This window comes from Neomonachus schauinslandi, chromosome 9 (assembly GCF_002201575.2).
Source record: "Neomonachus schauinslandi chromosome 9, ASM220157v2, whole genome shotgun sequence".
NCBI classification, from domain to species: Eukaryota; Metazoa; Chordata; class Mammalia; order Carnivora; family Phocidae; genus Neomonachus; species Neomonachus schauinslandi.
Window position 1 is genome coordinate 47,180,886 of NC_058411.1, and position 26,095 is coordinate 47,206,980.

Consider the following 26,095-nt stretch of genomic DNA (forward strand, 5'->3'; position numbering starts at 1 on the left):
CTCAAGAAAGAGTATCTTGTGTTTCTCAAACCAAACAACCCCCACCAATTCTGACCTTTCTCCACAGGGAGTGAATGCCACCTCCAGCATCCCCTGACTCCCAAGAATCACCATTTTGAATTAATGAGCAATCCCAACCTTAAGGATTCTTGCAGGTAAAAGGGATGCTTGGAGAGAGAACCAGTAGGATGAGGCTCCCATGGCAGAGATTAAGTGAAACAAGGAAACATCCCTTCGTTCTTACCTTCTAAGACCGTTGGCTGTTTTCCTCCCCAGTGAACATTCTTCTCTATAAGATGACACCTATGTAAGTATTCTGGTCACAAGTTAGCTATTCACTTAACAGTTTGTCTGTGTGTGGTGTAATTACTACTGGACGGAACCGTGCATAAAGTATATGAATGTGTGTGTGTGCACAAGGGTATTAAAAGGGGGGGGAGGGGGAGCATGTGTTGAAAGAAGAGAACTCGGTTCTAAAATAAGACTGATATGCTTTAAAAACAAACTTTTAATTTGGGGACAACTGTAGATGCACATTAAGTTTTAAGAAATAGTATAGAGAGATCCCTTATAGACCTTTTACCCAATGGTAATATTTTGAATAACTGTAGTGTAATATCACAACCAGGAAACAGACATTAATACAGTCCTAGGGCCTTATTCAAATGTCACCACTTTTGTGTGTACTCATTTGTGTACTTAGTTTGGTGCAATTTTGTCACATATGTAATCTGCTTTTGAATCTCAGCTGTGCTAAGTACTAGCTGTGTGACCCTGAACAAACTCCCTAGCTTCTCTGAGGCCCAGTTTCCTCATCTGCAAAATGGGTATAATGTCTGTCTCCTAAAGGTGGTGCGAGGATTAGGTAAAATCATTTCTGCTAATTTTGCAGCACACTGGATTATCAATAAATGCTAGTTTCCTTCCTATCACTTGTTCTTTCAGTAGCGAGGGAATATTCTCCAGTTTCTTGCTGCAATAACCAGACTTGTGAGTTACAATAAATCAGGCAGCTCCTTCTTCAAGGCCAACACATTTAACCCTGCAGTTCAAAGAAAACACAGTGGATGTCACCTGCCCACAGCTGCTGCCTGTAGGCCTGGACTTGGGATCCTGTTTGTATCCAGATCGGAAGTGTAGAGATGGGGGGGGGGGGCGGGGAGTGAAAAAGGAGAGACTCAGGGGAAGCTGTGGAGTAGGGGTAGGAGGTGGTAGAAGGTGGTAAATACTGAACAATCGTTGGCTGGAGAGCTACCAATTCCAAGGATTTTCCATCCGGTGTGCCTAGAGACCGCGGGTTGGATGTACCCGCGGAAAGCTAGATAGCGGGTGGGAGCCTTTGAGGACATGGTGGGCAGGTGCGGAGGCCAGTCTAGACCTGGTAGGAGGATCACACTCCTTCCAGAGTTCAGTCAAGTCTAGAGCTCTTTTGTCTACTGCAGTCCCCTTCCAATGACAGCCAAGGAGCGCTCAAGGGGGAAGAAATCCAGGATCGCCTGGGAGGCACCTGAATCCCCACCTTAAGGTCCGCTGGCTGGAGGCAGAGGCCTTTCCTCCCGGGTGTCCTAGACGAAGCCGAGGGTGAGCGGGCGGGTTTGGAAGGAGAGGCTAGAGGACGGGGGGTCGAGGGGTGAACGCACTAGCCCCTGCTTGGTGGCGACCTCGAGGCGCCGACCTCCTCTACCTGCGCCCCGCCAACCCTGGCGTTTCCAAGTTCAAATCTCCGAAGCGACCGCCCCAGCGTCATGCAGCAGCCAAGCCGGGACCCGGCTCCGTGTTCCCGCGACCCGAGCAGTCCCCGGGAGCCGGGGCGCAGTCGGCGTCTCGGTGGTGGTCGGGGAGCGGACCCCGCGAGGGCCGGGACACCGCTCGGCGCTCCTCCCTCGGCCGCCCCCAGCGCCGCGGGCCGCGGAGGAGGAGCCGCGCCGGGGCCGGCGTCGCCCTGGCTCCTCCTCCCGCGCGGGCAGGCTCTTCCTCCCCGGCGTCCAAAGCTCCGGGTGGCCGCGGCCGAGCCGGGAGCTGAGCGCGCTGGGCGCGGCCGTCCCGCTGCCGCCGCCTCCGAGCCCTGAGTGCGCCCGCGGCCATGGTCCCCGCGGCGGCGCCGGGCGCTTGAGCCCCGGAACGCGGTAAGCGAGGAGCCCGCTCCCGGGGACCCCCGCCCCGCGGCCTGGGGGTGCGCGGAGGCCTCGCGCCGCCCCCGCGCCGTCGGCAGGGCCCTGCGCGCCCAGGGCGGACCCCGCACCGGGACCGGCTGGGGCTTCCCCTTCGGGGCCCGGGGCCAGGGCAGGAGCTGTCCCCGCGCGCGGGGCGCTCCCGGGGGACGAGGCGGGGAGGGGGCGGCTTCGCAGGCGGGAGGAGGGGCCGGTCGTGGCGGCGCGAGCTGCGCTGCCGGGGGGGGGGGGGGGGGGGGGGCGGGCCGGCGGGCGGGGAGGATGCGCGCCGCAGCCCCGGAGAGCCGCGCTTTTGTACAAGCTGGCTCCTTACATATGGAAATGACGCTCGCGCGGGTCCCCAGTCGCGTCCTTCTGAAGGACGCCCGCCCGGAACCACGGCGCCGGCTGCGAAGTATTGTCCCGCTTCGTGAGCCCTAACAAAGCGTCCTCCTTCGCTTTGCAGGGCCCTGGAGGCAGGCGGCCGGCGGTGCGGGCGCAACGGAGAGGCCGCCAGAAGGTAGGCGAGGACGGCGGGGGCCGAGATGGCGTGCCGCCTGGTGACACAATGGGGTGTCTGAGGTTTCTGGCGGTGCGATGGGCAGGCGGGTCGGAGACGCACCTGCATCACAGGTTGCCGGGGACCGGGGCGGCGCGCCCGCCCTCCCGCCGCGCCTCCGCCTCCCCGCGCGGCCGCACAGCGGGGTCTGGGCGCCTCGGCCGCCCGTGCGGTCCCAGCCCGCGGCCGCCGGCTCAAAGCCGCTACTGGGTGTAGACCCAGGAGCGGACTTGAGTCCCGGAGGGAGCAGAAAGGGTGGTTGTTCTGTTGCCTTGTGCCACCCAGGCAGCCTTGTGATTGAGCAGCTGAAGAGAAACCTGTCTGGGGAAACCCGAGGTGATAAGCCTGGACTCTGAGCAGCGGAGAGCTGTTTGGGGCCCTGAAGGGGGGCGGGGGGCGGCATCTTAGAAGGCGTGTGGGAGAAACGCATATAGAAAGACTTTGCCAGTGCAATGACTAAGAACTAAGGGGAAAAGGACCAAATGGCATGCGGTTATTGCCTGAAAACCTTGATCGCCAGACCAGCGGAATGGAAGTGTGGAGTGCTGCGGGAGAAGCTTCCAGGGTTCCCAGGGCTGGGCTTCTGCGACTACCAAACCGGTCCCTGACAAAAGGACAAAGCTGATGGAAACACTTTACTGCGGAAAGCTCTGTCTGTGAAGTTGAGAGAGAGGGAAAGAAAGAGGCGTTTTCCTAACCCCAGCCCCGACAAACCCGGGTCGAGGTGCACGTACAATGGGGGGGGGGGGGTGGGGGTGGAAAGATTGCCCTACCATGTACCTTGCTTCGACAACTTAGCTATTATGAGATCCTGTGCCTTCCTAACAGGGACAGAGGAATTCCTGAGATGGACTTGCCGTACAACTTAACTCTGAATTTATGAAATCAAAACAGATTGCCTAGTTGTCTTTTGTGACTGACATGGTAGCTAGAATCCCGATAAAGTCTATCCCAGCATATGGGCTGAGCTCCTGAGACCATGGAAGATTTCTCAGTGGGGCTCCCTTAAATACATTGACAAAAATTTATGCCTGCTTGTTTCCAGAGGCTTGACATTCTACAAGGAAATGTATTTTTCCTGTGTCAGCTTAATTTTATCTTGAATCTTCTGGTGGATGACCTGAAATATTGGCAGATCTTGCTCTGGAGTTGAGGGGCGGGTTGTGAAGATTTCCAGACTGTGTGTAAAAGTAACATCACAGGCTGGCTGAACGACCAGTTTGTTGTCTCTTCAGCTGTTGTCAGTGTTCTTAGGGAGGTGAAGTGAACTCCTGGGGAGTTCATTTGCAGGTTTATTTTCACCTGTTCTCTGGCGATTCCACAGGGGAAAGCATTCTGAACTGCAGTAGAGATAAAGGGAAGGACTTACAGATGTTCCAAATGGGTTGGGCGTCAATAAAGATATTGCCAGGGCAGAAGGCTTTACAGGGGCAAAGGAAAGGAAGCTATCAGAAGCACAGACTTCGCATTAAAATGTCAGGGATCAGTCATTTTAATAGGCATTTGCTCAGAATGGCCTGGTGTCTGTCTTCGTCTTTTTTCATTTTCGGTATGTGATGACCCTTGATATCAAAAAATGTTAACTGTCACAGAGGGGGAGAATAGGGCCCCAGTGAATTCTGAACAGCCAACCTTAATTTAATAGGCAATATTCTTATCATAAGTCAGATGTTAAAATAAATTGTTTTAAATGTCACTGCAAATGACTTTCTAAACTAACATTACACCAATCTTGATGCTTCCATTTTATGTTGATAATGAAAATACATTTTATTAGTCTTATATTGATAAAGGGTTGACAAGTTAGCCGGATTCAAGCAGCCTAAAGCCTTTTCAGGAGGTTTATTTTTATAGATGCCAATTCATCTGTAAGCCAATAAATTAAGTGGTTTGAATTCTGGCTATTGAGCTTACATCTGTTGGGCAGGAGCTTGTGGAGAGACTGAGGCTTGCAAAAAGATGTTTTTATCTTATTTACAAATGGAATGGAATTTTATCAAGATTATGGGGAATATGCAAGTGAGCAACTTTTTTGAAATTTATATCAGCAGTTAATATTTGTTGCAGTTTATATCAGCAGTTAATCATTTATTCAAGTTTTGGATGGAACAGTTACAAAGTATTTATGTTCTAACGTTCACATAAAAAACAAAGTTGGGAAAATATCGTTTATAGATGTGAGAAGAGAAGTTCTTCCCCCAGGGGACTGTGCTCATAGATGCAGGCATTCTGAATTAATTCCAGTAAATATGGCTCAAGAAGTGAAAGTTGTTATAAGCAGTCTCTTTTAAGAGAGTAACGAACATGTAGCTCTGTTTTCTGCTTCTATCATTTTACTTAGTAGCTGATTACAGGTTATTGAATCTACAATGTGCTAGGCTAATGATTTTGTTCCTCCAGCTACCTTGAGTTAACTACTTGATTGGTAATCCCCCTCACTGTTAGGTTTAACAAAAGCTTGGGTTTGGCACATCATTCAGGATAGAAAAATACTAAAACTGTTTTTAATGTTTTAGAATAAATGCTAGTAGGATGTCCTTAGTTAAATTCAGTTTATTTTATGTTTTTTTTTTTTTTTAAGATTTTGTTTATTTGACAGAGAGACACAGCAAGAGAGAGAACACAAGCAGGGGGATTGGGAGAGGGAGAAGCAGGCTTCCTGCAGAGCAGGGAGCCCGATGTGGGGCTCGATGTGGGGCTCGATCCCAGGACCCTGGGATCATGACCTGAGCTGAAGGCAGACGCTTAACGACTGAGCCACCCAGGTGCCCCTTAAATTCAGTTTAATAATGTAGTTAACAAAGGTTGTTATTTTCTTTCAAATTTATGTAATGTGACTTGTTTCTGTGCAGTGGCATTTAACTTTTGTGTTATATCTTTATGCCATGGTTTTATTCTTGGTGATACCCTGGTGCTTATGGTATCCAGCTAGAACCGAGAGGAGGCTACCTGATAGGAGTCATTTTGATGACCAGCAATGGTTTCTGGCAGAAATATCCTATATAGATATGTAAATAGAGACAGTTGCTTTTTTTGTTAAGCTTTTGCTGAACTTGAATTTATTCTTGTCACTATTTCGTTTTATCTGGAAATGGTTCCAAAATGTTAAGATGCGAAATCTTTGCAATTAGAGTGTCTGCAAAAAGAAAAGAGAAGAAGAGGAAACATTTTAATTTGATCATTGGCATTATGAGGCTCTGACTTGCCAAACGGTGAGAGCTAAAGGCGTGAATGAAAAGCGTTCCCAGAGCAGGGTTTCTCCATGTTCACCGCTTTAGTTATAAAGTAACTAAATTAGTCACTTGGTGGTCACTGCCTGGTCTGTGGACCCCCAACAGCTATGTCTGAGCACAAACCTAAAAGTATCTATTATGATACCCAGGGAAAGCGGCTGAGCCGAGAGGGGCATCCAGACATTCCACATAGCTGTTCAGCTGCTGGACCATCTGGAGGGAAATAAAAGGCCTGGGCTAGGGGCTCCAGGCATTGTGCTCATTTATTATTTGGTTTTTCCCTTGCCAGACTTTGTCTCTTTTTCACTCCCTCTGGCCCAGAACAGACGTCCCCTTTGGCTGGGGTGCCATTCTTACAAGCTCCTTTCTGTACCTTGGCTGCCGGAAAGTTCAGAAGTTCACGCATCCGCTTCATGGTGGCCTGATGTTGGGGACTTCATTATTCCAGCTGTACCTCCAGTTACGTCTTTTCCAGTCCCAGTGGGCACTGATTTCATCAGCCGGGGTTGCCGAGCGGCACGCAGTAGCACAGATCTGTAATGGACATCCCCGTCGGGGTCTGTGCATGTTGGCAGCCTTGTTTTGAGTTATTTGGAAGGAAAACGCTCCAAATAGTTCTCATTATGGGCACTTATTGGGTGGTAAATGTTTTGATAAATGGCTGTGTGCATTTGCCTCTTATTTAGCCATCCCTAGTTAGAACTCCAAAATATTGCCCACCCTGACCCTTCTATTCCAAAGGAATTGGGAAGGCTTCTGTCCATGTGATTGGGAAGGTAGATGGCGAAGAGAGGCCCCGGCTTGTGGTAGACTTCATAAAGCTGGAATTGTGCTTTGTGATTTGAAGGAGGGTTTGTCACTCAAAACCCAACTTTTCTTCATCTCTGAGGAAGATTTCTGTCACTGGTAGGTGTCCGTTAGGCTTTAACTCTGGGAAGCATTGATGGCACAGATTAGACATACTTAAATATTTTGAGGGAGTAATTTAACAATGATCAATTTCTGGGCTATGCCCACTGTTGAAGATACGGGACTCTTCCCGATCATTTTTATTTAAAAAAAATTATTTCTTCCTTGCCCTAAATCCCAACGCTGCTTTGGAAAAAAGAGAATGCTTATTCTATGTATCTCTAGTGCCTTATAGGCTCTAATTAGTCAGTAAATGGATTAGAGAGGTAGGGAGGAAGAAACCCCACCCTTACCCACCCCCCCCCATCCAATTGGGAGGAGTTTGTGGCCATCAGGTTTTCGTGGTGGTTTCTGGTACTGTTTAGCTGATTAACACATGAAGGTGGAGATAAGGGATTTGTCTTGATGTTGTTTCAGTGGTCCCATTCATGCGTTCTGTGTGCATGCATAGGACTGAGAGATAGTATCATTCAGAGTCAGACCAGAGTTCAGATCTCAGCTCCACCCCCATCTTAGCACTGTATCCTTGGACAAGTTGCTTAGTTTTACCAAGCCCCAATTTCTTCATCTTAAATGGGAATATGATGGTCTACTTTAAAGAATTAGAGGGATTAAATGAGCTCATTTATGTAAAGTACTCAGCATAGGCCAGACTTCTAGTAGATGCTCAGAAGTTTAAAAAAAAAAAAAAATTCTTCTTAACTCCCAATTATATTTCAGCCTTTCTGCTTTTGTTTGATGTTAAATTTATCAGTAATCTGCCTTTATTTTTATTTTTATTTTTTTAAAGATTTTATTTATTTATTTGACAGAGACACAGCGAGAGAGGGAACACCAGCAGGGGGAGGGGGAGAAGGAGAAGCAGGCTCCCCGCAGAGCAGGGAGCCCGATGTGGGACTTGATCCCAGGACCCTGGGATCATGACCTGAGCCGAAGGCAGTCGCTTAACCGACTGAGCCACCCAGGCACCCAGTAATCTGCCTTTAAAGATGGAGGTAGCACTGAACCTTACCCGCTGCTGTTAACCATTTAGTAATATAATATTGTTTATATACATAACCCCTGCCCTGTGCATTCTTCTTTTTTTTTTTTTTAATTTTATTTATTTATTTGAGAGAGAGAGCATGAGAGGGGTGAGGGTCAGAGGGAGAAGCAGACTCCCTGCCGAGCAGGGAGCCCGATGCGGGACTCGATCCCGGGACTCCAGGATCATGACCTGAGCCGAAGGCAGTCACTTAACCAACTGAGCCACCCAGGCGCCCTGCCCTGTGCATTCTTGCTGTCTCTAAGGCATTCCACAGCTCCCGCTCTGCTTCTTTGAAGGCAGATTTCTGGCTGGTTGACTTGTGAGTTACCTTTCTTCAGTTTACCCCTCCTTGGTCAGTCACTCCTATTTTCCTGGTTGTTTTTTCAGTACCCCTCTTGTATCAACTTTCTCTGGGATTCTCCTGTCACTTGCTTGCCATCTTTAATCCCTAGGACAGCCCTTCCAGATGGGTATTATTATCCCCATTTTATAAACAAAGGGACTTGGGAAAGTGTTTTAGTACAGAATCCCCTCCTAAGTCACATCCTATAACCACCCCCCCAAACAAAACAAAACAAAACAAAAACAAAAACCCAAATGCAGCTGAAGTTTATGAATCCATTGGCTTAGTTACTAACTCCTTAATCAAACTCCAGACAGTTCTGGATGCTACAGTTTGGGAGTGGGTTCTGGCTTTTAATTCTCTTAGTTACAGCTAAGACTGAAAATGCCTTTGAAAAAAGGGTTGGATGGGGGAAGGAGAGGTGTGCTTGTGGAAGAAATAGGCATTTCAAAGACTTCATGTGCTCATTATATCACTCTCATCCAGGGGAAGTTTCCACTCAAGGGATCTCCCTACACTAAGTCAGTCCACGGTGTTTACTGAGTCTCTGGTGTGAGGAACAGACTGTATGTACTATGCATTTGGGGGAGGATAGAAAAGAAATGAGTTGTGGACCTTGTCCTTAAGGAAATTTCTGCCAAGTGGGGGGGAAAATTCTTGCACATGAAATTACTCATGAACATTTGGGGGATAATATCAACCAGTAAAAATGCATTCTGTGCCAAACGAGGACTGACAACTTGTCACCATATGCAACATCATTTGGATGTTTCTGTATGCTCATTTGTTCCTCAGAGTTGGGGCTGTTTTTCCCCTTCAGTCAAAAGAATGTTTCCCGAAGCACAGCGTCTTGGGAAAGAGGGAGATGAAATAAAGAGATTTAAAAAAGGAACAGCCGCTGTGAAATGAAAGAGATTTGATTTAGCAAAAATCCAATGACCTCCCAAAGAGCAGGGCATGATAGCTTATCAAATTCACAGCTGTGGATGAGATCAGGACTTCGCAGTACATTATGAGTTTTATGCCCCTCTTTCATTGGTCTAAATGCACCAATCCCCATGCCTTAAAAATAATTTAAAAAAGAGGAAATGTTAGAATTCTTTCACTGTTGAGTTTTTTTTTTTTAAATATGCAAAATCAAGTGAAAGCAGAATAGCCTGCCTTTTATGAAGTTGGTCAGATTATAGCCCCGGGTACTGCAGAGCTATGGTGGCCCCAGAAAATCCCAGAGCCCCTGGGCATTCTCAGCTCTTAGCCGACAGCAAACTGGCCGGCTCTAAGTGAATCTCATGAGCCAGCCATTGGCCTTGTCAAAATCCCTAACTTTTGTGGCTTTACTTAACACCTTGGTGTTTCTTTTCTGATGCTCTGGTGTTTATATAGCACTCTCAACTTATTTTGAAAACATTTGCATGGTGATTAGTTAACCCAACAGACCAACCCTGGGAAGGCAGCCAGAGCGGGCAACACCTTAGTAATAGAAAAGCTGATAATTAGGAGAAGGCCCCCCTGCCCCCCACACACCCAGACCAGGAGCCTGGACCTAAATGGTGCCACTTTGCTTTAATGAGTGACCCCAGTAAAAACTGATCAGTGGTCGAGCTGTTTGAATCCACCTTGAGTCCACCTAGTTCTGCTGAAACTCTTGGGATGGTCATGGCTCTGTTTGAGCTTGTGGTGTTTGGACAGTTGTCTGTAGGAAGAAAGCACCGCCTAGAGCAGCACTGATGGGTCACGGGAACCTCTCTCATTTTCAGTTCTGGCCACGTTCAACACCTGAACTTGGATGTTGCCCGTGTTTCCCATCTGCTCTATGAACATCACCTCTAAGAGAGTTCTCTTACTCAAGACTTTTGTTAGTTAAAGGTGCTGCTTTTAAAACTAGACCGGTGATTGCCAGAGGCTGGGGGAGGGGGCAGTGGGAAATGGCTCCATGGTGGGTGTAGTTTCAGTCACACAAGATGAACAAATTCCAGAGATCTGCTGTACGACAATCCACATACAGTGAAGACGACTGTCCTGCACACTTAAAATTTTAATAAATTTTTGTTAGATTTCATGTTGTGTCTTTTTTATCGTAGTAAAAAACGTATCGGCAAGATAAATATATTTTTGAAAGTGCTGCTTTTTATAGTCAAGGGGCTGGTTCTGAGAGCCTTGATTCACATGGGCTGAGGTCACCGTCTCGAGGGTGTATGTTGTGTTTGGCTTCCATTGCATCATGGTGAAGGTAGCTTTCGACGGGCACGTTTCAGGCTTTCATTGGAAGCCCCACCACATTAAAGATGAATTATTGTGCAAGCAACCCCCCTCCGATTTCACTCATAATATATGAGGTACCTAGAATTTCATGATGTATATTTTTAGCAGAAGTGATTCTGAGTTAATCGGGAGCCCACGTTTTTACTGATCCCATGGAAGGTGAAGAAACGGAAGGCCTGGGGTTGGAAGGGTGGAAGACAGATTAAGCAGGTGTACAGACGTGAGGTGGTCTGGATGAGGGAGGCTCCCTGAGACTCTACGATTCATGTGGTCTGCGGCTCCTCTGAACCTCACGGTCTGAAAGCTTGGAGTAGTGTTTTCCCCTTTCCCCTTTCTCTGGGTAACGAGGCGTTACCTAGAACTCCCGGGGGCTATAGCGGCGCTTCAGGGAATACTCTTTCCGCCACACCTCATGTAATTGCACCAATGAAGTTAATTGCACTGCTTTTTGAGGAACTTGTGCAAAAGGCGTTGTGTCTCCTGTAAACAGGGAGGTGGTTTTGTATCAGACCCATTCATCCAGTGCCTCTTGCTGCAAGCCCCGGGCTGACTGCGATGGGGGGCATCTAGGCATCTAAATAGCCCAGGGGTGGAGTGCAACATCTGGGCAGGTGGTCCCGAGCCCGCCGACTTGTGTGGAAGCTCAGGCCCCGCAGGCTGCAGGTGCTACCAGTTAGTTTGAAAGGACTGTGTCCGAAGTGGCCTTTCACCTTCTGTAAGTCCAGGGCCGGATGAGCTGATAGAGAATTGCTTTCAGTCTTGAGTTTGAGACTGGCCGCCCGCCCGAGGACCAGGCAGGAGAGGAGACTCCCTCATTCTGGTAACAGTACCCCCGCGTGACCCGACCTGTGGCTGTGGCCCTGGTGGGAGTGGCCATGGGAGCTGGCTGGCCCGGGCTGGCTCCTGGAGAACCCCACAGTCTTGCTGGGGGAGGGGAAGGGGGGGCGGGGTGCAGCATCTCTCCTGCGAATCCCGCAATCTTTCTGGGGGGGAGGGATAGGAGGGAGCGGGGTGCAGCATCGCCTCTCCTGCCAGCCTCCACCGAGGTCCCAATGGGCCAGCACCAGGGGCCAGGGCACACAGAGCATTCCTGAGGGGTGGGCGAGGGCAGGGGTAGGACTCCTGGGGCTGCCACAACCCCCCCTTGTCTCTGTCCCACCCAGGTGAGCGCCGTGGGCTATGGGATGGATGAGGTGGAGCAGGACCAGCATGAGGCCCGACTCAAGGAGCTGTTTGACAGTTTTGACACCACGGGCACTGGGTCCCTGGGACAGGAGGAACTCACCGACCTTTGCCACATGCTGAGCTTGGAGGAGGTGGCCCCGGTGCTCCAGGAGACGCTGCTTCAGGATAACCTCTTGGGCAGGGTAAGGTCTGGGGAAGAAGCAGGGTGGCGGGAAGTGGGTGCGGCTTTGGTCAGAGGCTGGGGGGGGGCGGCGGGTAGGGGCAGAGCATGCGTGTTGCAACTTGCTTCTCACATCCTGGCTGTGTGTGCCCCTAGCTGTTAACCTGATGAACAGAAAGAGAAAATGTAATGGGCGGGACCCAACAGTGTGGTTTGCTTGGGTTGTAGAGGACCTGCTTGGATTTGTGCTCTGGAATATAGATGTACCCGGAGCATCTTAGATGAAGGGAGAAAAAGAGGCAATAAGAGCATGTTTTCCAGCTCTTGTTCATGGTGGATCATTTTATGGACTCTGCATTCATCATTGGGGCAGAGGGAGGGGACTGAGATTTCCCTGGAAGAGAAGGAAAACACAGTAAGAAAATTGCCACTCACAGGACGAACAGATTGCTGTTATGACTTTTACTTCCAATAAAGCTATTTCTTGTGCAGATTGCTTCTCGGGTGAAGTTTTAATTAAACCTTTCACCTAGGAAATAAGACAGGAGGGTAAGTAAATACACTGCAGGTTCATTTAAAACCCAGCACGACTTCCTTCCAGCAGCGATATGCATGTGTGCTGATGGTAACTTCTGCATTTGACAACAAATAGTCATGTTGTCCCCACAAATCAAGTCACAGAAATGAGTACAGGGTGAGAAAGGGCCTTTTTAACTCCTGCTATTAGTGGGAAGGATGTTCGATCTGTCTCGACCTCCTATTGCCTTCAGTCCTCATAATTCTAATTAAGAGCATAATTTGTATGGCTTTGAGTTGAGTCTTACTGTTGATTGTTAGAATGGATGAGAGGAAAAAATGGGCAGTGCTTTATGGGCTCTGTTGTCACTGATGACACTTTGTAGACATTTGTTTTTATCATGTAGCGCAAACTGAGGAAGGAGTTGTGAAATCCAACTTTATTCCAGTGACTGAATTTCCTTTTCTTCATTTCATTTTCACTGTCTCTTAGTTGACAAGTTGGGTAAGTGACCTCAGAGACAGTACGATGGATTGGCTGGCTGTGACACAAGACAGACGGGAGCAGCGATCATTCTGAAATTAATGTACAAAGGATGCTATTCTCAGGGGCTTGGCGCTATGAATGTCATGTCTAACAGGGCTCACACTTAAAAAAACAAATGTGAGGTGTTTTACAAAACTGGAACCATTCTTGGTCACTCTGAGAAGGGGGGATTAGCTGCTTGTGAGGACATGTGGTCTCTAAAAAATGCTGAAAATCTTTCTTCGGAAGCCATAGAGATGGGAGGTTTGAGAATGAAATCATTTGCTCATCATGTAATGCACTCAAATGTGTTTTCGTTCTGTCTCGGTCTCGGACACCTTGGGCAGTCAAGGGAGTCTTGAGTTTCCCACTGTGGTCCTGGGGGATCTCAGCCTTTTGGGGTATAAGGGTAGTACGAAGAGTGGATCTGTTTCAGTGCTGATGAAAGCCTGAGAAGACCTGACACAAACTAAGGCTTCCCGTGAGACGTCTCCGAGTCAGCGTAAATACACAACCCTCTGCTGCTGACAGATTGCGCCTTGGCAGCGCATTCACCGTTCGCTCTCCAGATGTTGCCCATCTTTGCCCCCCGTTCGGCAAACTAAAGCAGGGGAACAGTTATCGATTGATTTGTTAACGACTTGACACCATCAGCCTGCTTTTTACGTTTGCTATTTGCCTATGAATAATGAATACCTAAGTGGTCTATAGCCTGATATTTACTTAGTGAGCCAGTGATAAAAGTTAAATAGATGTATGCATATTGATTTCGTGTGGGACGTCCCTGGTGACTGTCTTGAGAGCAGGGTTGGCATGAATTAATGCACTACTGTTCGATTTGCATTTTTTATGAAACTGAGTTATTCTCCTCAGATGATCACATAAACTTGGCCATATGTTGTTAAGATACTCTACATGGTCTATAATTTTAAATTATAAGGAAAAAAATTCCTTAGAATTCACTGAAGAATTCTAAGTGCTAACACCTTCTTGATCGTGAGTTGTAAAATTATACGTTGTTTTTAATGCCAGTCATCTTTCTTCTCTTTAGAGGGTATTTATAGAAAAACTTGTAAGGGTTGGCAGTTTGTTTTCATAAACAAGGAGAAAGAATAGTAGCATGACAGATCTCAATATATTCAACTCTTCAGTAATTCAATAAATACGTATTGTAGGGATCCTGCATGTCAGACTTTCTGCTAGTCTGTGGTATGGGTGCCACTTACATATGTTTATCATAGACTAAGGTTTTCCATTAAATTGGCTTTTGGGTACGGTAGTATCCAACAGCTTCCTGGATATTTAGGTTTAAATTTATCTTTAAATTTTAATGAGTATAGTTTCTAAATGAAACAAAACTTCCAAGTTTACCCTTATTGGAATTGGGCTGAATTAATCATTTTTTCTTGAAAAAGAAATAAGATAAAAAAGCATTGCCCTCCTCAATAAGAATATGAATATTTTCTGTTTATTTTTTATTTCAAATCCATGTGTAATAACTTCCTGGGTTTTTGTTTTTTTTTTAAGCCTAATATTTCTTTTGACAGTTGTTAAAGAAAGTAACTGAAATTGACTTGCCATTTTCATGCATTTTACTCCTAGGCCATTTACCCCCAAATTATGTTTCAATTCATCTATCTGATCTTGCTTTATAACTTGAAGTTGTATTCCCCTGAGCGTGGTGCTATTTAAGTATTTGAAATGCCTGAGGATTGTGGATCACTGATTTGAAAGAAGCAAGACATTGCTGGTGGGTGTTTCTTGCTACATTATCAAAAGAGCTCCATGTATCAGTTAAGCATGTATCCATGTATCCATGTATCAGTTAAGCACCTGTCAGGTGGGTGGGAGCCCAAGGCTAGGGCCAGGGACTCCTGAAGACACAGAAGTACTTTTATTCTGGTCAGGTAATGTGCCTAGCAGCTGAACAGCCTTTTTTTAAGATTTTACTTATTTATTTGAGAGAGAGAGCACAAGTGGAGAGCATGAGCTGGGGGGGGGTAGCAGAGGGAGAGGGAGAAGCAGATTCCCTGCTGAGCATGGAGCCCGACGCGGGGCTCAATCCCAGGACCCCAAGATCACGACCCCAGCTGAAGGCACACAACCGACTGAGGCACCCAGGTGCCCCCACAGTCCTGAGAGCAAATACTACAAACATATAAGAAAGTAGAACAGCATTAGCTCTTTTTTTGAACCAAGTTTTCATCCAAACAATTGATATTGGTCATAGGTGCTTCCTGTTTTTTGTTTATTTTTCATCTTTATTATTATTTTTTTAAATTCAAGTTAGTTAACATATAATGTATTATTAGCTTCAGGGTAGAGTTTAGGATTCGTCAGTTGCATATAACACCCAGTGCTCATTACATCAAGTGCCCTCCTTAATGCCCATCACCCAGTTACCCCATCCCCCCACCCACTTCCCCTCCTGCAACCCTCAGTTTGTTCCCTATAGTTAAGAGTCTCTTATGGTTTGCCTCTCTGTTATTATTTTATTTTTCCTTCCCTTCTCCTATGTTCATCTGCTTTGTTTCTTTTTTTTAAAAAATATTTTATTTATTTATTTGAGAGAGAGAGAATGAGAGAGAGCACATGAGAGGGGGGAGGGTCAGAGGGAGAAGCAGACTCCCTGCTGAGCAGGGAGCCCGATGCGGGACTCGATCCAGGGACTTCAGGATCAGGACCTGAGCCGAAGGCAGTCGCTTAACCAACTGAGCCACCCAGGCGCCCACATCTGCTTTGTTTCTTAAATGTGTCTTTTATTTTTCTATTTTTTATTTTTTAAAGAATTTATTTACTCATTTGAGAGAGACAGAGCATGAGCAGGGGAGAGAGGCAGGGGCAGAGGGAGAAGCAGACTCCCTGCTGAGCTGGGTGCCTGACGTGGGGCTCAATCCCAGGACCCTGGGATCACCACCTGAGCTGAAGTCAGACGCTTAACCATCTGAGCCACCCAAGTGCCCCTTAAATGTGCCTTTTAAATTATATGTTGTCATATGCTTCTCTCTTTTATTAGAAATCAGAACATGAATATGATAGTCTACCTTGGCTTTATTGAAGCTGTCATATCAGTTTTTAAAATGCGTTTTTCTTTACTTAAGGAATATAGCAACTTTGAGACCTAACAGCCCCCTGAGATTCTAAGGAGTTTCCTTGCTGTACTCTCTGGTAGGAATCTGGATGCTGAGGTACTCCATGTCCTTGGTACTCTTCAGAATCAGAACAAGCCCCCTGGTAGCAGAACCCACAGTTGGCTTCCGAAGAATCCCATAGGTGTGTGGACTTTGGTCATCAAAGGCACTTTGAAATTTTTAGTGTTAAAATCTGATAGCTTTACAAATATAATTTAGCTCACTTTTTCCACCTTTCATTTCAAAGTGCTTGGGGGTTCTTTTATAAATATCATGATTAATTTCATATGATGGATTTGCTTATTTGTTTCCAGTTCATTAAAAGCTTTTAGGATTTCTTTCTCTTATATATATTTTAACCATTTGAAAGGTAAATCAGAAATACAGAAGTACCTTCTGGTCATGATTATCTGGACTTGTTCTCCGTGTGCAAAATTATGCATGATCATCAAGTAGTGTCTATTTATAACTACCCCGTGTTCATGCTCCTGTTTCGTATTATTGATCTGAGGCTTTTTAAATGCATTGGAGGAAATGGTGGCAACATTTCTCATTGCATCTCTTATTAAATGTCTGGAAGCTGCTGTATCTCACTGTTTAACCACCATAGTTTAACCTGATGTGGTGAGGTGTATTGTCTGATTCCCATTTGGTCCTGTGACTCTGTAAACCATCACGCCCTTCCATTACAATAGTCTCCATTGGGGTAACTTGAACTCCTAAGGGTCTTTGGTTCCCAATTATAGACAAGAAGACATTCTGATTAAGAGTCTGCAAGACTTGCTTCTACTCTGTATTAATGCTTCGTTGTCAAACTCATTGCAAAATTAACTTCGGTTTTGCATGCTGCGACCTCGAGCCTCTCGGAGCTATTGAGTCTAATGGGAAGCCAGGGCAAGGGGAGGGCTGTTGGGAAGATCAGGCAGCTCTCAATGAGAGGTGGGAACAGGTGCAGAAAGGCTGTTCTCTCCTACCTGCTTTATTTCAGTAATGACTGCCTCTTTCTCCGGAGAAAGTATGGTCCAGAATGCCGATTTGATTTCTGCAGTATTCTGCTGATACTCTTAAGAGTAGCTTCTTGGGACAGAGGGGACTTAAAGTTCTTTAGTGTCCATCACAGATTTTAGACTTCAGTGTTCATCTGTATGACAAAGAAACCTTGGAACCCAGAACTTGGGAAAGCACATTGGTCTGTCCAAGGTCAGGCAACTCATTTCAAGCAGCAGCAGGATAGGAACCCAGATTCTCTATCCCTGAATTTGAATGCATGTCTTCACAGCCTCCTCAGACTCCAGATGTAGGCAAGAAAGAATCTCATTCTCCACCCCCACCCCCATCACCACTACCACCACTTCAAGATAGTATAGGATTAGAGCAGAGTCTTTGAAGTCAGCCCCGGATTCGAGTACTGGTTCTTGCGATTTTTAGCCCTATGGGCATGTTACCTTGTAATAGTCTGAGCCTCAAGTTCCTCATCTGTATAATGGGAAAAATAATACCCTCCTTACAAGATTGTGATGAGGGTTGAATTAGATTGTGTGTGTCAAAGACTTATCGTAGAGCCAGGCACGCAGTTAACTACCATGTTCTAGGTCTGCCTGTATGCTTCTCTCCTCCCTCCGTCCCTTACATACCCAGAATGGGTCTTTGATAAATAGTGCCTTCCCAGTAATGATTTCCTGAGAAAGCTCCTAGGCGTGGAGAATGGATTTGCTAGAAATTCTCTTGTGTGGCCGTGGTTTGCATCTGTTTCCATCTGTAGGCAGGGCCCCTTGGATCCTCTTGGAGTACGACTTCATACACTTGCTCTAGGCTTGGACTCCCCTTTTCAAATGAGCTTTGCCAGTCTTCACGTTGTCTGCAGTAGATGACTGCGGTAACGGGAATGTGTTACTTAGAATCAGACATTTCACAACGGTGTCTTTCATTATAAAACTGTGTCTCTTTATCTGTATTCTTTCTCTTTTGCATAATGCTGTACACATCATTTTCCTGCACAGTGACCTTCTGAAGAGTCTCGATTTTCTCTCCCCATTGCAGCTAGCACTTCATGTTTGGAGTGTTCTTTCATCGATTTCCCTTTGTATTAGGAGATACGAACCTCCTTGGTGTGATGATAGTTACATGGGCCTTTGTCTCGTTTAATAAGATCACTTAGCTGAACACTTGGCTTGAGCCTCTCATCCTGGGGCTGTTTGAAGTGCTGCCTGCACACATGTGGAAACTGTATGTATTTGATCTCCATGATTGCACGAGACAATTTTATGCAACGTTAAGTTCCTTGTTCTACTTCCTGTTACGGGGGGGGGTTTTGTGTGTGGTTTGAAGTAACGTTTGTTTCTTATGCGGTGCTTACTTTTTTTCGGAAAGGCAAATTGTGTTTCTAAAAAAGCATCCGAATGAAATTTGGAGAGGAAAAATGATGAGGTAAATTTCTATTAGGTGGGGGTGACACATGACAAAAAAATCAGACTTGACTGGTCTTCCCGTTAATTTAGCTCAAATGCCATGTGTGTTTTTAGTCCGTCAGGTAATTTTCCTGTTGCTGCAAACTGCCCTTTGCGGCATACAAGATAGAGGAATGCTTGTAAATGAATGGCAGCAATTATTATTCAAATGAGGGGGTACCAACCGGGAGAAGCACAGCTTGGAGGCTTGTTACCGCGTGAGATTTAATTGCATTGTATATTTGTGAAGATTTCTAAATTTTAACATAATGCAATAGTAAAGCTCCCTTGGAGGAGAAAAATGGTACTTCGAAATTCCAGTTACTGAACTTAGTGAGCCCACTGATGCACATTTCTTCACAATAGAGGGCATTTATTAACGTTTTGGTTCTGGGATGTGCCCTAAGGGGCTTTTCCACCACATCAGTATTCATGAGCATTGTCAGAAAATAGCAGTTACCTGCCTCTATTAGAGAACCATCTTCTTGGAAGATGCGGAATTTACTGTTATTTAAAGTGGAGGGTCCAGTGTCTATATGCCCTTGCAGGAGGAAAAACAAAGATCAGTTTAAGACTTAGGACTGCTCCAGTTGTTTTGATCAGCTTGCCATGTTTTCATTTTTTGGATTTTTAGGTGTGTGTGAGTGTAAAAGAGGTCCATCAGATAGACGTTGTTGGATTATGAAGAAGTTAATCATGTCTAGTCTTTTATAGACCCTTTTTCTTTTAAAAAAAAAATGCAGCTGATTTAATAGGTCCATTTTGGAAATGGTGCAGCCCTGCCTGTGAATATCTTAGCGAAGCCATATGTCCCGAAACTGTCCCACCCCCTTGTTTTTGTGTGTCTCAGAGCACTCACCAGATTCTACCTTACAGGTGCTAAGCAGCTTTCCTCTCTTCTTCCCCTTCTGCCCTCCCACAGTCAAGATTCTCTTCCTCATCTTGGAAATTGAATGGGATTAACATCCAGAGTATAGGTACCTTGGTCATTTTTCAGGGTGAGTGAGATTGAGGTACATAGACTCCTGGGCTACCTTCATGGCTAATACTTCCTGAATTGAACTATGTCAGGACTGGATTCAGAAGGGCTCTTTCTGATAACCTCTGTCAAAGCTTAGGCCTTTAGAAGACCCAACAGAGACCCACGAGTGAAGTGTAGAGAATTTGAAGTTCTCAAGGCGAGTACCTCCCTTTTGAAATGGGAGCCTCCTTCTGTTCAACTCACAACTGGCAAGGAGAGACAAAGGTTTCATTCAGGTCACTCCATCAATATCCTACGGGAGGAGAACCCCCCCGAGCCGAGCTCCCTAAACACAGCATGCTGGACCCGTTTCTCTGATGTTGGGCAACTGTCCAGATCCCGGTGGGGAGGCAAGATCCTGGCTGTCACCCCCACCACCTGGCTGTCCTGGTTACTCTTGCTTTGCTTGAAAATGTGTCCATTTCTCTGTAAAAGTTGAGGAAACAGTCATGCCATATACCTATTGGTAGTCACTAGCCTCTACCTATCGGTAATTAAGTATACCAAGTGGTATTAACTTCCACTTGCTGAGTACCTGATAAGTCCCTGGAAGTTCTAGACACCTTATGTAACTCTCGTTGTGATTTCCTGCTGCCGCTGTGTGGGAGGTGTTGTTATAAATAACATGAAATACATGCGTGCGTTCACACAGTAGGTGCCTGGGCTCCCCATGCTGTTTCTGGAATATGCACTCCGTGGCAGCACGATCTCCATCACTCTTGTTCACTAGGATAGTGCCTGGCCCGTGGCAGCTGTCCGATAAATATTTGTTGAACGGATCATAAGAATTGTTAGAGGTCCCCATTTTTACACACGAGCAAACTGAAGCTCAGAGAGGAGAAGTTTAGTAGTTGAGCTACAGCAGGAAGTCAGTGGCTGAGGCAGGGCCGGAACCTGGACCCGGCTGGCTCCAGCGCAGAGTCTGTGCTCCTCACCCTCCTACTGCTCGCCCTCAGGGGAAGGAATGAGTCTAGTAGGCAGTGGTAAATGCCTGGCAAGTGTCCCGGGATGGGAGAGCCCTTGGATATGTGCTGTTTGTGGACTGGCTGCTTGGGAAGACGGCCTTGCTCCTGGAATCAGGAGCCAGGATGCCACAGTGCCTGAAGCCCACACTCAGACTTTGGGCCGGCAGCAGGGCCTGGCCCTCTTCCCTCCTGCAGGCTCCTCGGTCATTTGTCCCTTGCAGTCTCTCAACCTTTCATTGATTGTCGGGCCCTGGCTCTCTAGCAGATGCCCTGCCTCCCTTGACAGACTGATTTTTTTTTTAAGTGGGCGAGGAGGAGGGGAGGGACAGAGGGAGGAGAAAGAGAATCCCAAGCAGACTACCTGCTGAGCGCAGAGCCCGACATGGGGCTCAATCTCAGGACCCTGAGATCATGACCTGAGCTGAAACCAAGAGTCAGATGCCCAACCCACTGAGCCACACCCAGGCGCCCCTGCCTTGACAGGTTTCTGCTCTGGATCCATAGAGTATACTGCTTTTTTTGTCTAAACTATCTAAAGGAACATGCTTTTAGAAAGTAATTTTAAGTGATCAAAATGGATGTGGTAGAAAAAGCACATATACTTTGGGAGACTATGGTAAATTGCAAGCATATACAATTTTATGTCATAGGAACCTCAGTGTACTCCTCTCCTTTGCATCAATTTGCATGGATAAGACAAATGCTTTCTTTTCTCCATTGCTTAGATAACGAATGAGGTTTGCTGCTTTTCCTAATATAATTTGGCAGTGGTTTTTATGTGTCACCTATATTCAAACTGCTAGGCAGTGTTTCGTAATGATGCCCAACGAGACCTGTAGTGGTGCAAATACCAAATTGACTGACATTGTATTTACGTATGGGCTTCTGTATAAACAGGTGCCCTGTTATCAAACTAGAGTTATGGCGAGAATACCATCTTTCCCTTCTGCCCCATGGTGAAGTCACACAAATTTAAGTTAGAATAAACTTGGCCATAAAGAAAACCATTTTACCCCTTCAACCAAAGCAATATCCCCATTCTGAGTTGTTACTTGAATAAAACTCATGTTCTTTCATCCTTCTATCAAGGTAATTGTGTGTTTAAGAATTCAAGAGAATGCTTCCCAAGGTTCTTTTATTCTTTGTGTTTATGATTGATTTCTTCTTGTTTATAGAATCACAGGGGCCTTGGGATATAAATATTAGGTACCTGCCTCAGGCAAGACTATATTCAAGTCATCCTCAAATGGTCGCACATTCTCTTCTAGAATGTCTTAAGAGACGAAAGCATCTTTGGGACATTGTTACAATGGATCATTTACTTGGGAAGTTTTTCCTAATATCTCACCTAACCTCTTTCTCTTGTGGTCTTGTTCAGAAGAATAAAAGGAGTTGAGTTCAAAACATCTCTTTTTTTCTGAGTTTATAAAGAGTGTTTTGCTCTATAGCTTTCCCCCTCAGGGTTGAATAAATATTGATATTAATGTTAGTGTCTATGACACTGGGGTGTCAAAAATGATCAGTGCACTTTCCCTTCAGTGCTTTAGAGAAATGAAGAAAAGGGAACAAAAGCAGGTTATGACTCAAGGCTGTCAGGATGCTACCAAGTGGTTGTGGCACCTTGAAAATGGATTTACTTCATTACGGCTGTGGAAACTATTTTGAATTTATTTTTCGTGGTTTATTTTTAGGTGCATTTTGACCAATTTAAAGAAGCATTAATACTTATCTTGTCTAGAACTCTGTCAAATGAAGAGCACTTTCAAGAACCAGGTAAGGGCACTCACTAACTTTTCTTCTCTACATTCCTCTTTAAAAATTGTCCAGGGAAGAATTCGGGGACCTTGAAGCATGTCTGTGAAAGCTTTGGGTGTCTGTCTGCCTTTTACAGATTGAACAGTTATTTTCAGTGACTTGTCTTTTGATATTATCCTAAAAGCCTTGCAGCTGTTGAGCACTAAAATGAGTCTTCCCTGCCACAACAGTGTATTATGGAAGAAATAATTGGATTGTTCCTAGGCAATATGTCAGATCATGCACCAGTAACTCATTCCTGGAATGAGCAGAGTGAAAGTGGATGGTACTTCCTTCGTCCTACTTCCTGTGTATGGGGAAGGATCTGAGTCGGGGGTGGAGGGTGGGTATTTTGCCTGAAAGAAGAGTGGTCGATCTAGAGATAATCTTACTTAGTCCTGGTAGGTGGATAAGACATTATCGCATTTTATTATAATTGATAATATATATCTCAAGGGATAGTTCTTGAGGACCATGTTGTTCATTTTTGTATTTTCAGTGTCGAGGGGAATGCTTCACACATCGTAAATATTCAACGAATGTTAAAAAACAAAGAATATTACACTTCACTGATTTTTTTTTTAAAAGCACTGTAGATTATAAGACATCATTGTTTATGTATCTCTGAAAAGAAAAATTTTTTTGCCAGTTATAATAGTAAAATGCCATTGACCGTAAGACTTACCCTAATGTCAGGGTGTTCAAATCTTGGTTGGGGGGGGTTCTGCGTGTGTGTTTATATGTTTGTGTGTGTGTCTGTCATCGGATCAATGAAATACGATAAATACTTAAAGGAGAGTCTAAACAGGGCTGAAATTTGTATTATAATACAGTCCCGTTTTATCAAATCATTGGTTCTCAGATTTGCTCCTATAAAGGAGCATGAGGGGATTTTTGGGGTGATGAAACTGTTTCATATCTTGATTGTGGTGGTAGTTACAAATATTAAGAGTTTTTCCAACCCATAGAATTGTGCACTAAAAGAGAAATTCTGTGTGAATTACACCTCAATAAACCTGATTTTTTAAGAAGGTAACAAAAATATAGTCCAGTTTTTGAGATTGAGGAGAAATCATTAACATTTTGTCACTACAAAGACTCATTCAATGTGACCTATTTAGATAAAGCACAGATGGGAACTCATTTCTTCACTGGTGATCTAGTTCTTCATTGTACCTTCTGGAATGCTTAAGATTTGTGTCATGTGTATGAACATTGCGTCTAGCAGTATTTTGGATTCCAGACGGAGTCGCCCCTTTCTGCCTGTTGTCACCACCCCTAAGAAGGTTATCTTCAACTCTGAGGCTTGTCAGCGCTCTCTAGAAGCCCACAGTGAGCCTGTGGGGGAGGTTATTGCCTTCTGGAGACTTTCCAGACTACTAATAGAATTACTACAGATGACCACTGCTGGAACATGGGCTTCTGTTCTTACGAGGTCTCACATTTTGTTGGTATTTTTATTTATTTAAGGTTGTCTTTCATCTTGATAACATTAGCCCGAGATCTAGGGACCCTGAGTAGAGCTATGGTGCCATCTCCACATTTTAGTTAATAAGAGCCTCCGTAACCTAAGAATTCAGTTTGTTGCTCTTCTATGTGTTGATCATGTGCTTTTATGTGGGTTTGGAATGGGCAGTCCTGCCACCAGTCCACGTGATCTCTTTGCTGCCCTTTCTTCAAAACCTGTATGATCACTTGCCAGAAAAGGGTCATGCTAAATGCACCGATTTAGGGTGACCACAGATGTGATGGGTACCTCCTAGAGTTGCTCAGTGTTGGGATCTAAATAATAGGGTGAGGAGGTAGACAAAGGCTGGCTGAGCTTGGTCATAGCCGATTTATGAATTTATGATTTACAGATCTAGCTCCGGATGGTGGGTTCAGAGTTCTCTGTGTGCCTCACTGCAGTGCAGGTTGAGACCATAATTTGGACAAGTCTTCCAGGACAACACACAGAAGGGATTTTATCATGGCGCTGTGTGCTCCGTCCTTTGGGTAGGCTGCTGCAGACCTTCGTGAGAGAGCTGCCCCAGATCAGGGGAATGAAGCAGCAGAGTACCTATTGACAGCATTTTACACAGCACTTGTGGGCCCTCCCTAATGTTTGGCCTGCAGGGTAAAAGCTAGGATTGAGCCAGCACCTTAAAGAGTGTTCTATCTCTTAGGAGCCAGTGAGTCAGCCCTGCCTCCCACAGTCCCCGCTTTGTTCCTGAGCATCTCTGCTTTTTCTGTCTCTGGCCCAACTCGCTCTGGCCCCTCCAGTTGTTCCTGGGGATCATGCAGTTCTTTCCACGGCAACATTCTCTCACCCACTCGAAAATGCGATTCAACCCCCACGGGCTGACTGGCTTGGCCTGGTAAGCAAGCAACAGAGAAAGAAGGTTCAGGACTCAAACGCAGTATCCAGAGTCCGCCTGAGGTCACTCCCTTCTTCCCCTTTATGAAGATGACTGTCCCCTAAATCCTAGACCATACCTTCGGAGGGCTGGAGAGAATGCTGGCGTTTTCCCCATGAGCACACCGAGGCCCGAAGAGACACATGGCTTAATTGAAGTCTCACACGTGGTGGCAGAGGAGGATGCTGCCGCTGTGTCACTGGGGGGCTCCTCCTCTAGAGGAAGCTCTGGCTTAAGAATGTCAACCCCCAGATGTATGAGCTGGGGGCACACCCAGTCCTCAGTCAGTGCGGCCTGGCCACAGGGATTCTGACAGTTGGCCAGAGTCAGCAGGAAGGAGTGAAAAGAGCAAGTTTCACCTGATCATTAGTGACAGGAATGCCTGTGTCTGCAGCTTTCTTTGGCTTTTCAGTACTTAGTTCATCCTGTACCATAAGGGCCAGACCTGTGGTATTTTTGTCTTGTCTTTTGAAATCAATGGACCAACTAGACTTTGAGAGGGAAGATTGCCCTTAAGCAATGGAAGGTGATGGAAAGAACAGGGCCGCAGTGCACAGTCTTTGAAACAGAATGGGTCACGAATGGATATTTTATAATACCTAAGATTTTTATCGGTTAAAAATACCTGACGCTGTACCAGAGTATAATAGAGAAAGCCCAGCTTGATCTGGTGGGAAAGGCCCTCAAGCCAGGAGGGATAAAATACTGGCTCTGCCTCTCTAATTGGGTGGCCTCCTACGTCACCTCCTCTGTGGTCTTCGGTCACCTCATATGTGAAAGAGGTTGTACTGGAAAATACTTAAAATCTGTTCAGCTCCAAGAGTCAGTCATGTCATCTCTGAATATCTAAATGACCTCTAAATTCATGAAAAAGACTAGCTTTGTGTTTCTGTCAGACTCTCCCTAACCTAAATTGACACTGGGAAGTTCTGCTTGCTAAGGACAAATGCCTAGTGGACTTCATGCTTTCATATTCCTCTAATAAAAGACAGTTATATGTAAATAAACAAAAACAAAGCTGTATTAGAATTTGGGACGAGGGGTGCCCGGTGGCTCAGTCGGTTAAGTGTCCCAGTCTTGGTTTCGGCTCAGGTCATGATCTCAGGGTGGTGAGATCGAGCCCCACATCAGGCTCTGGGCTGGGCGTGGAGCCTGCTTAAGATTTTTTTCTCTCCCTCTCCCCGCCTCCTCTCTCTTTCTCTCCCTCTAAAAAAAAAAGAAAGAAAAAAAAAAAAGAATTTGAGAGGAGATGGAATTAAATCATTATTTCCATAGACTTGGGTTCTGCCGTTTATAATTTCTCTGAGGTAATTTCTTTATTTTTAAAATTAGTGTGATTTTCATACTAGATGATTTTCAACATCCATTCTACTCTGATAATTTATGATTCTAAGACTCTTAGGGAAGAGTTTCTCCCCTAAAAACAGCAACAACAACAAAATGAAAAATGCTGGTATTGAGATAGGGACAG

At 45.7% G+C, this 26,095-nt stretch overlaps 1 protein-coding gene across 1 annotated transcript in view; it reads left to right on the plus strand.

Moving 5' to 3' along the window:
* Positions 1-2,627: 2,627 nt before the first annotated feature.
* NIN (ninein) overlaps positions 2,628-26,095 on the plus strand; it is a 93,663-nt gene continuing 70,195 nt past the window's right edge. The window contains exons 1-3 of the mRNA XM_021701536.1: positions 2,628-2,670; positions 11,647-11,850; positions 22,126-22,207. Coding sequence (XP_021557211.1) covers positions 11,668-11,850; positions 22,126-22,207 — 265 coding nt within the window. The 5' untranslated portion in view covers positions 2,628-2,670; positions 11,647-11,667. The remainder of the gene's footprint in view (positions 2,671-11,646; positions 11,851-22,125; positions 22,208-26,095) is intronic.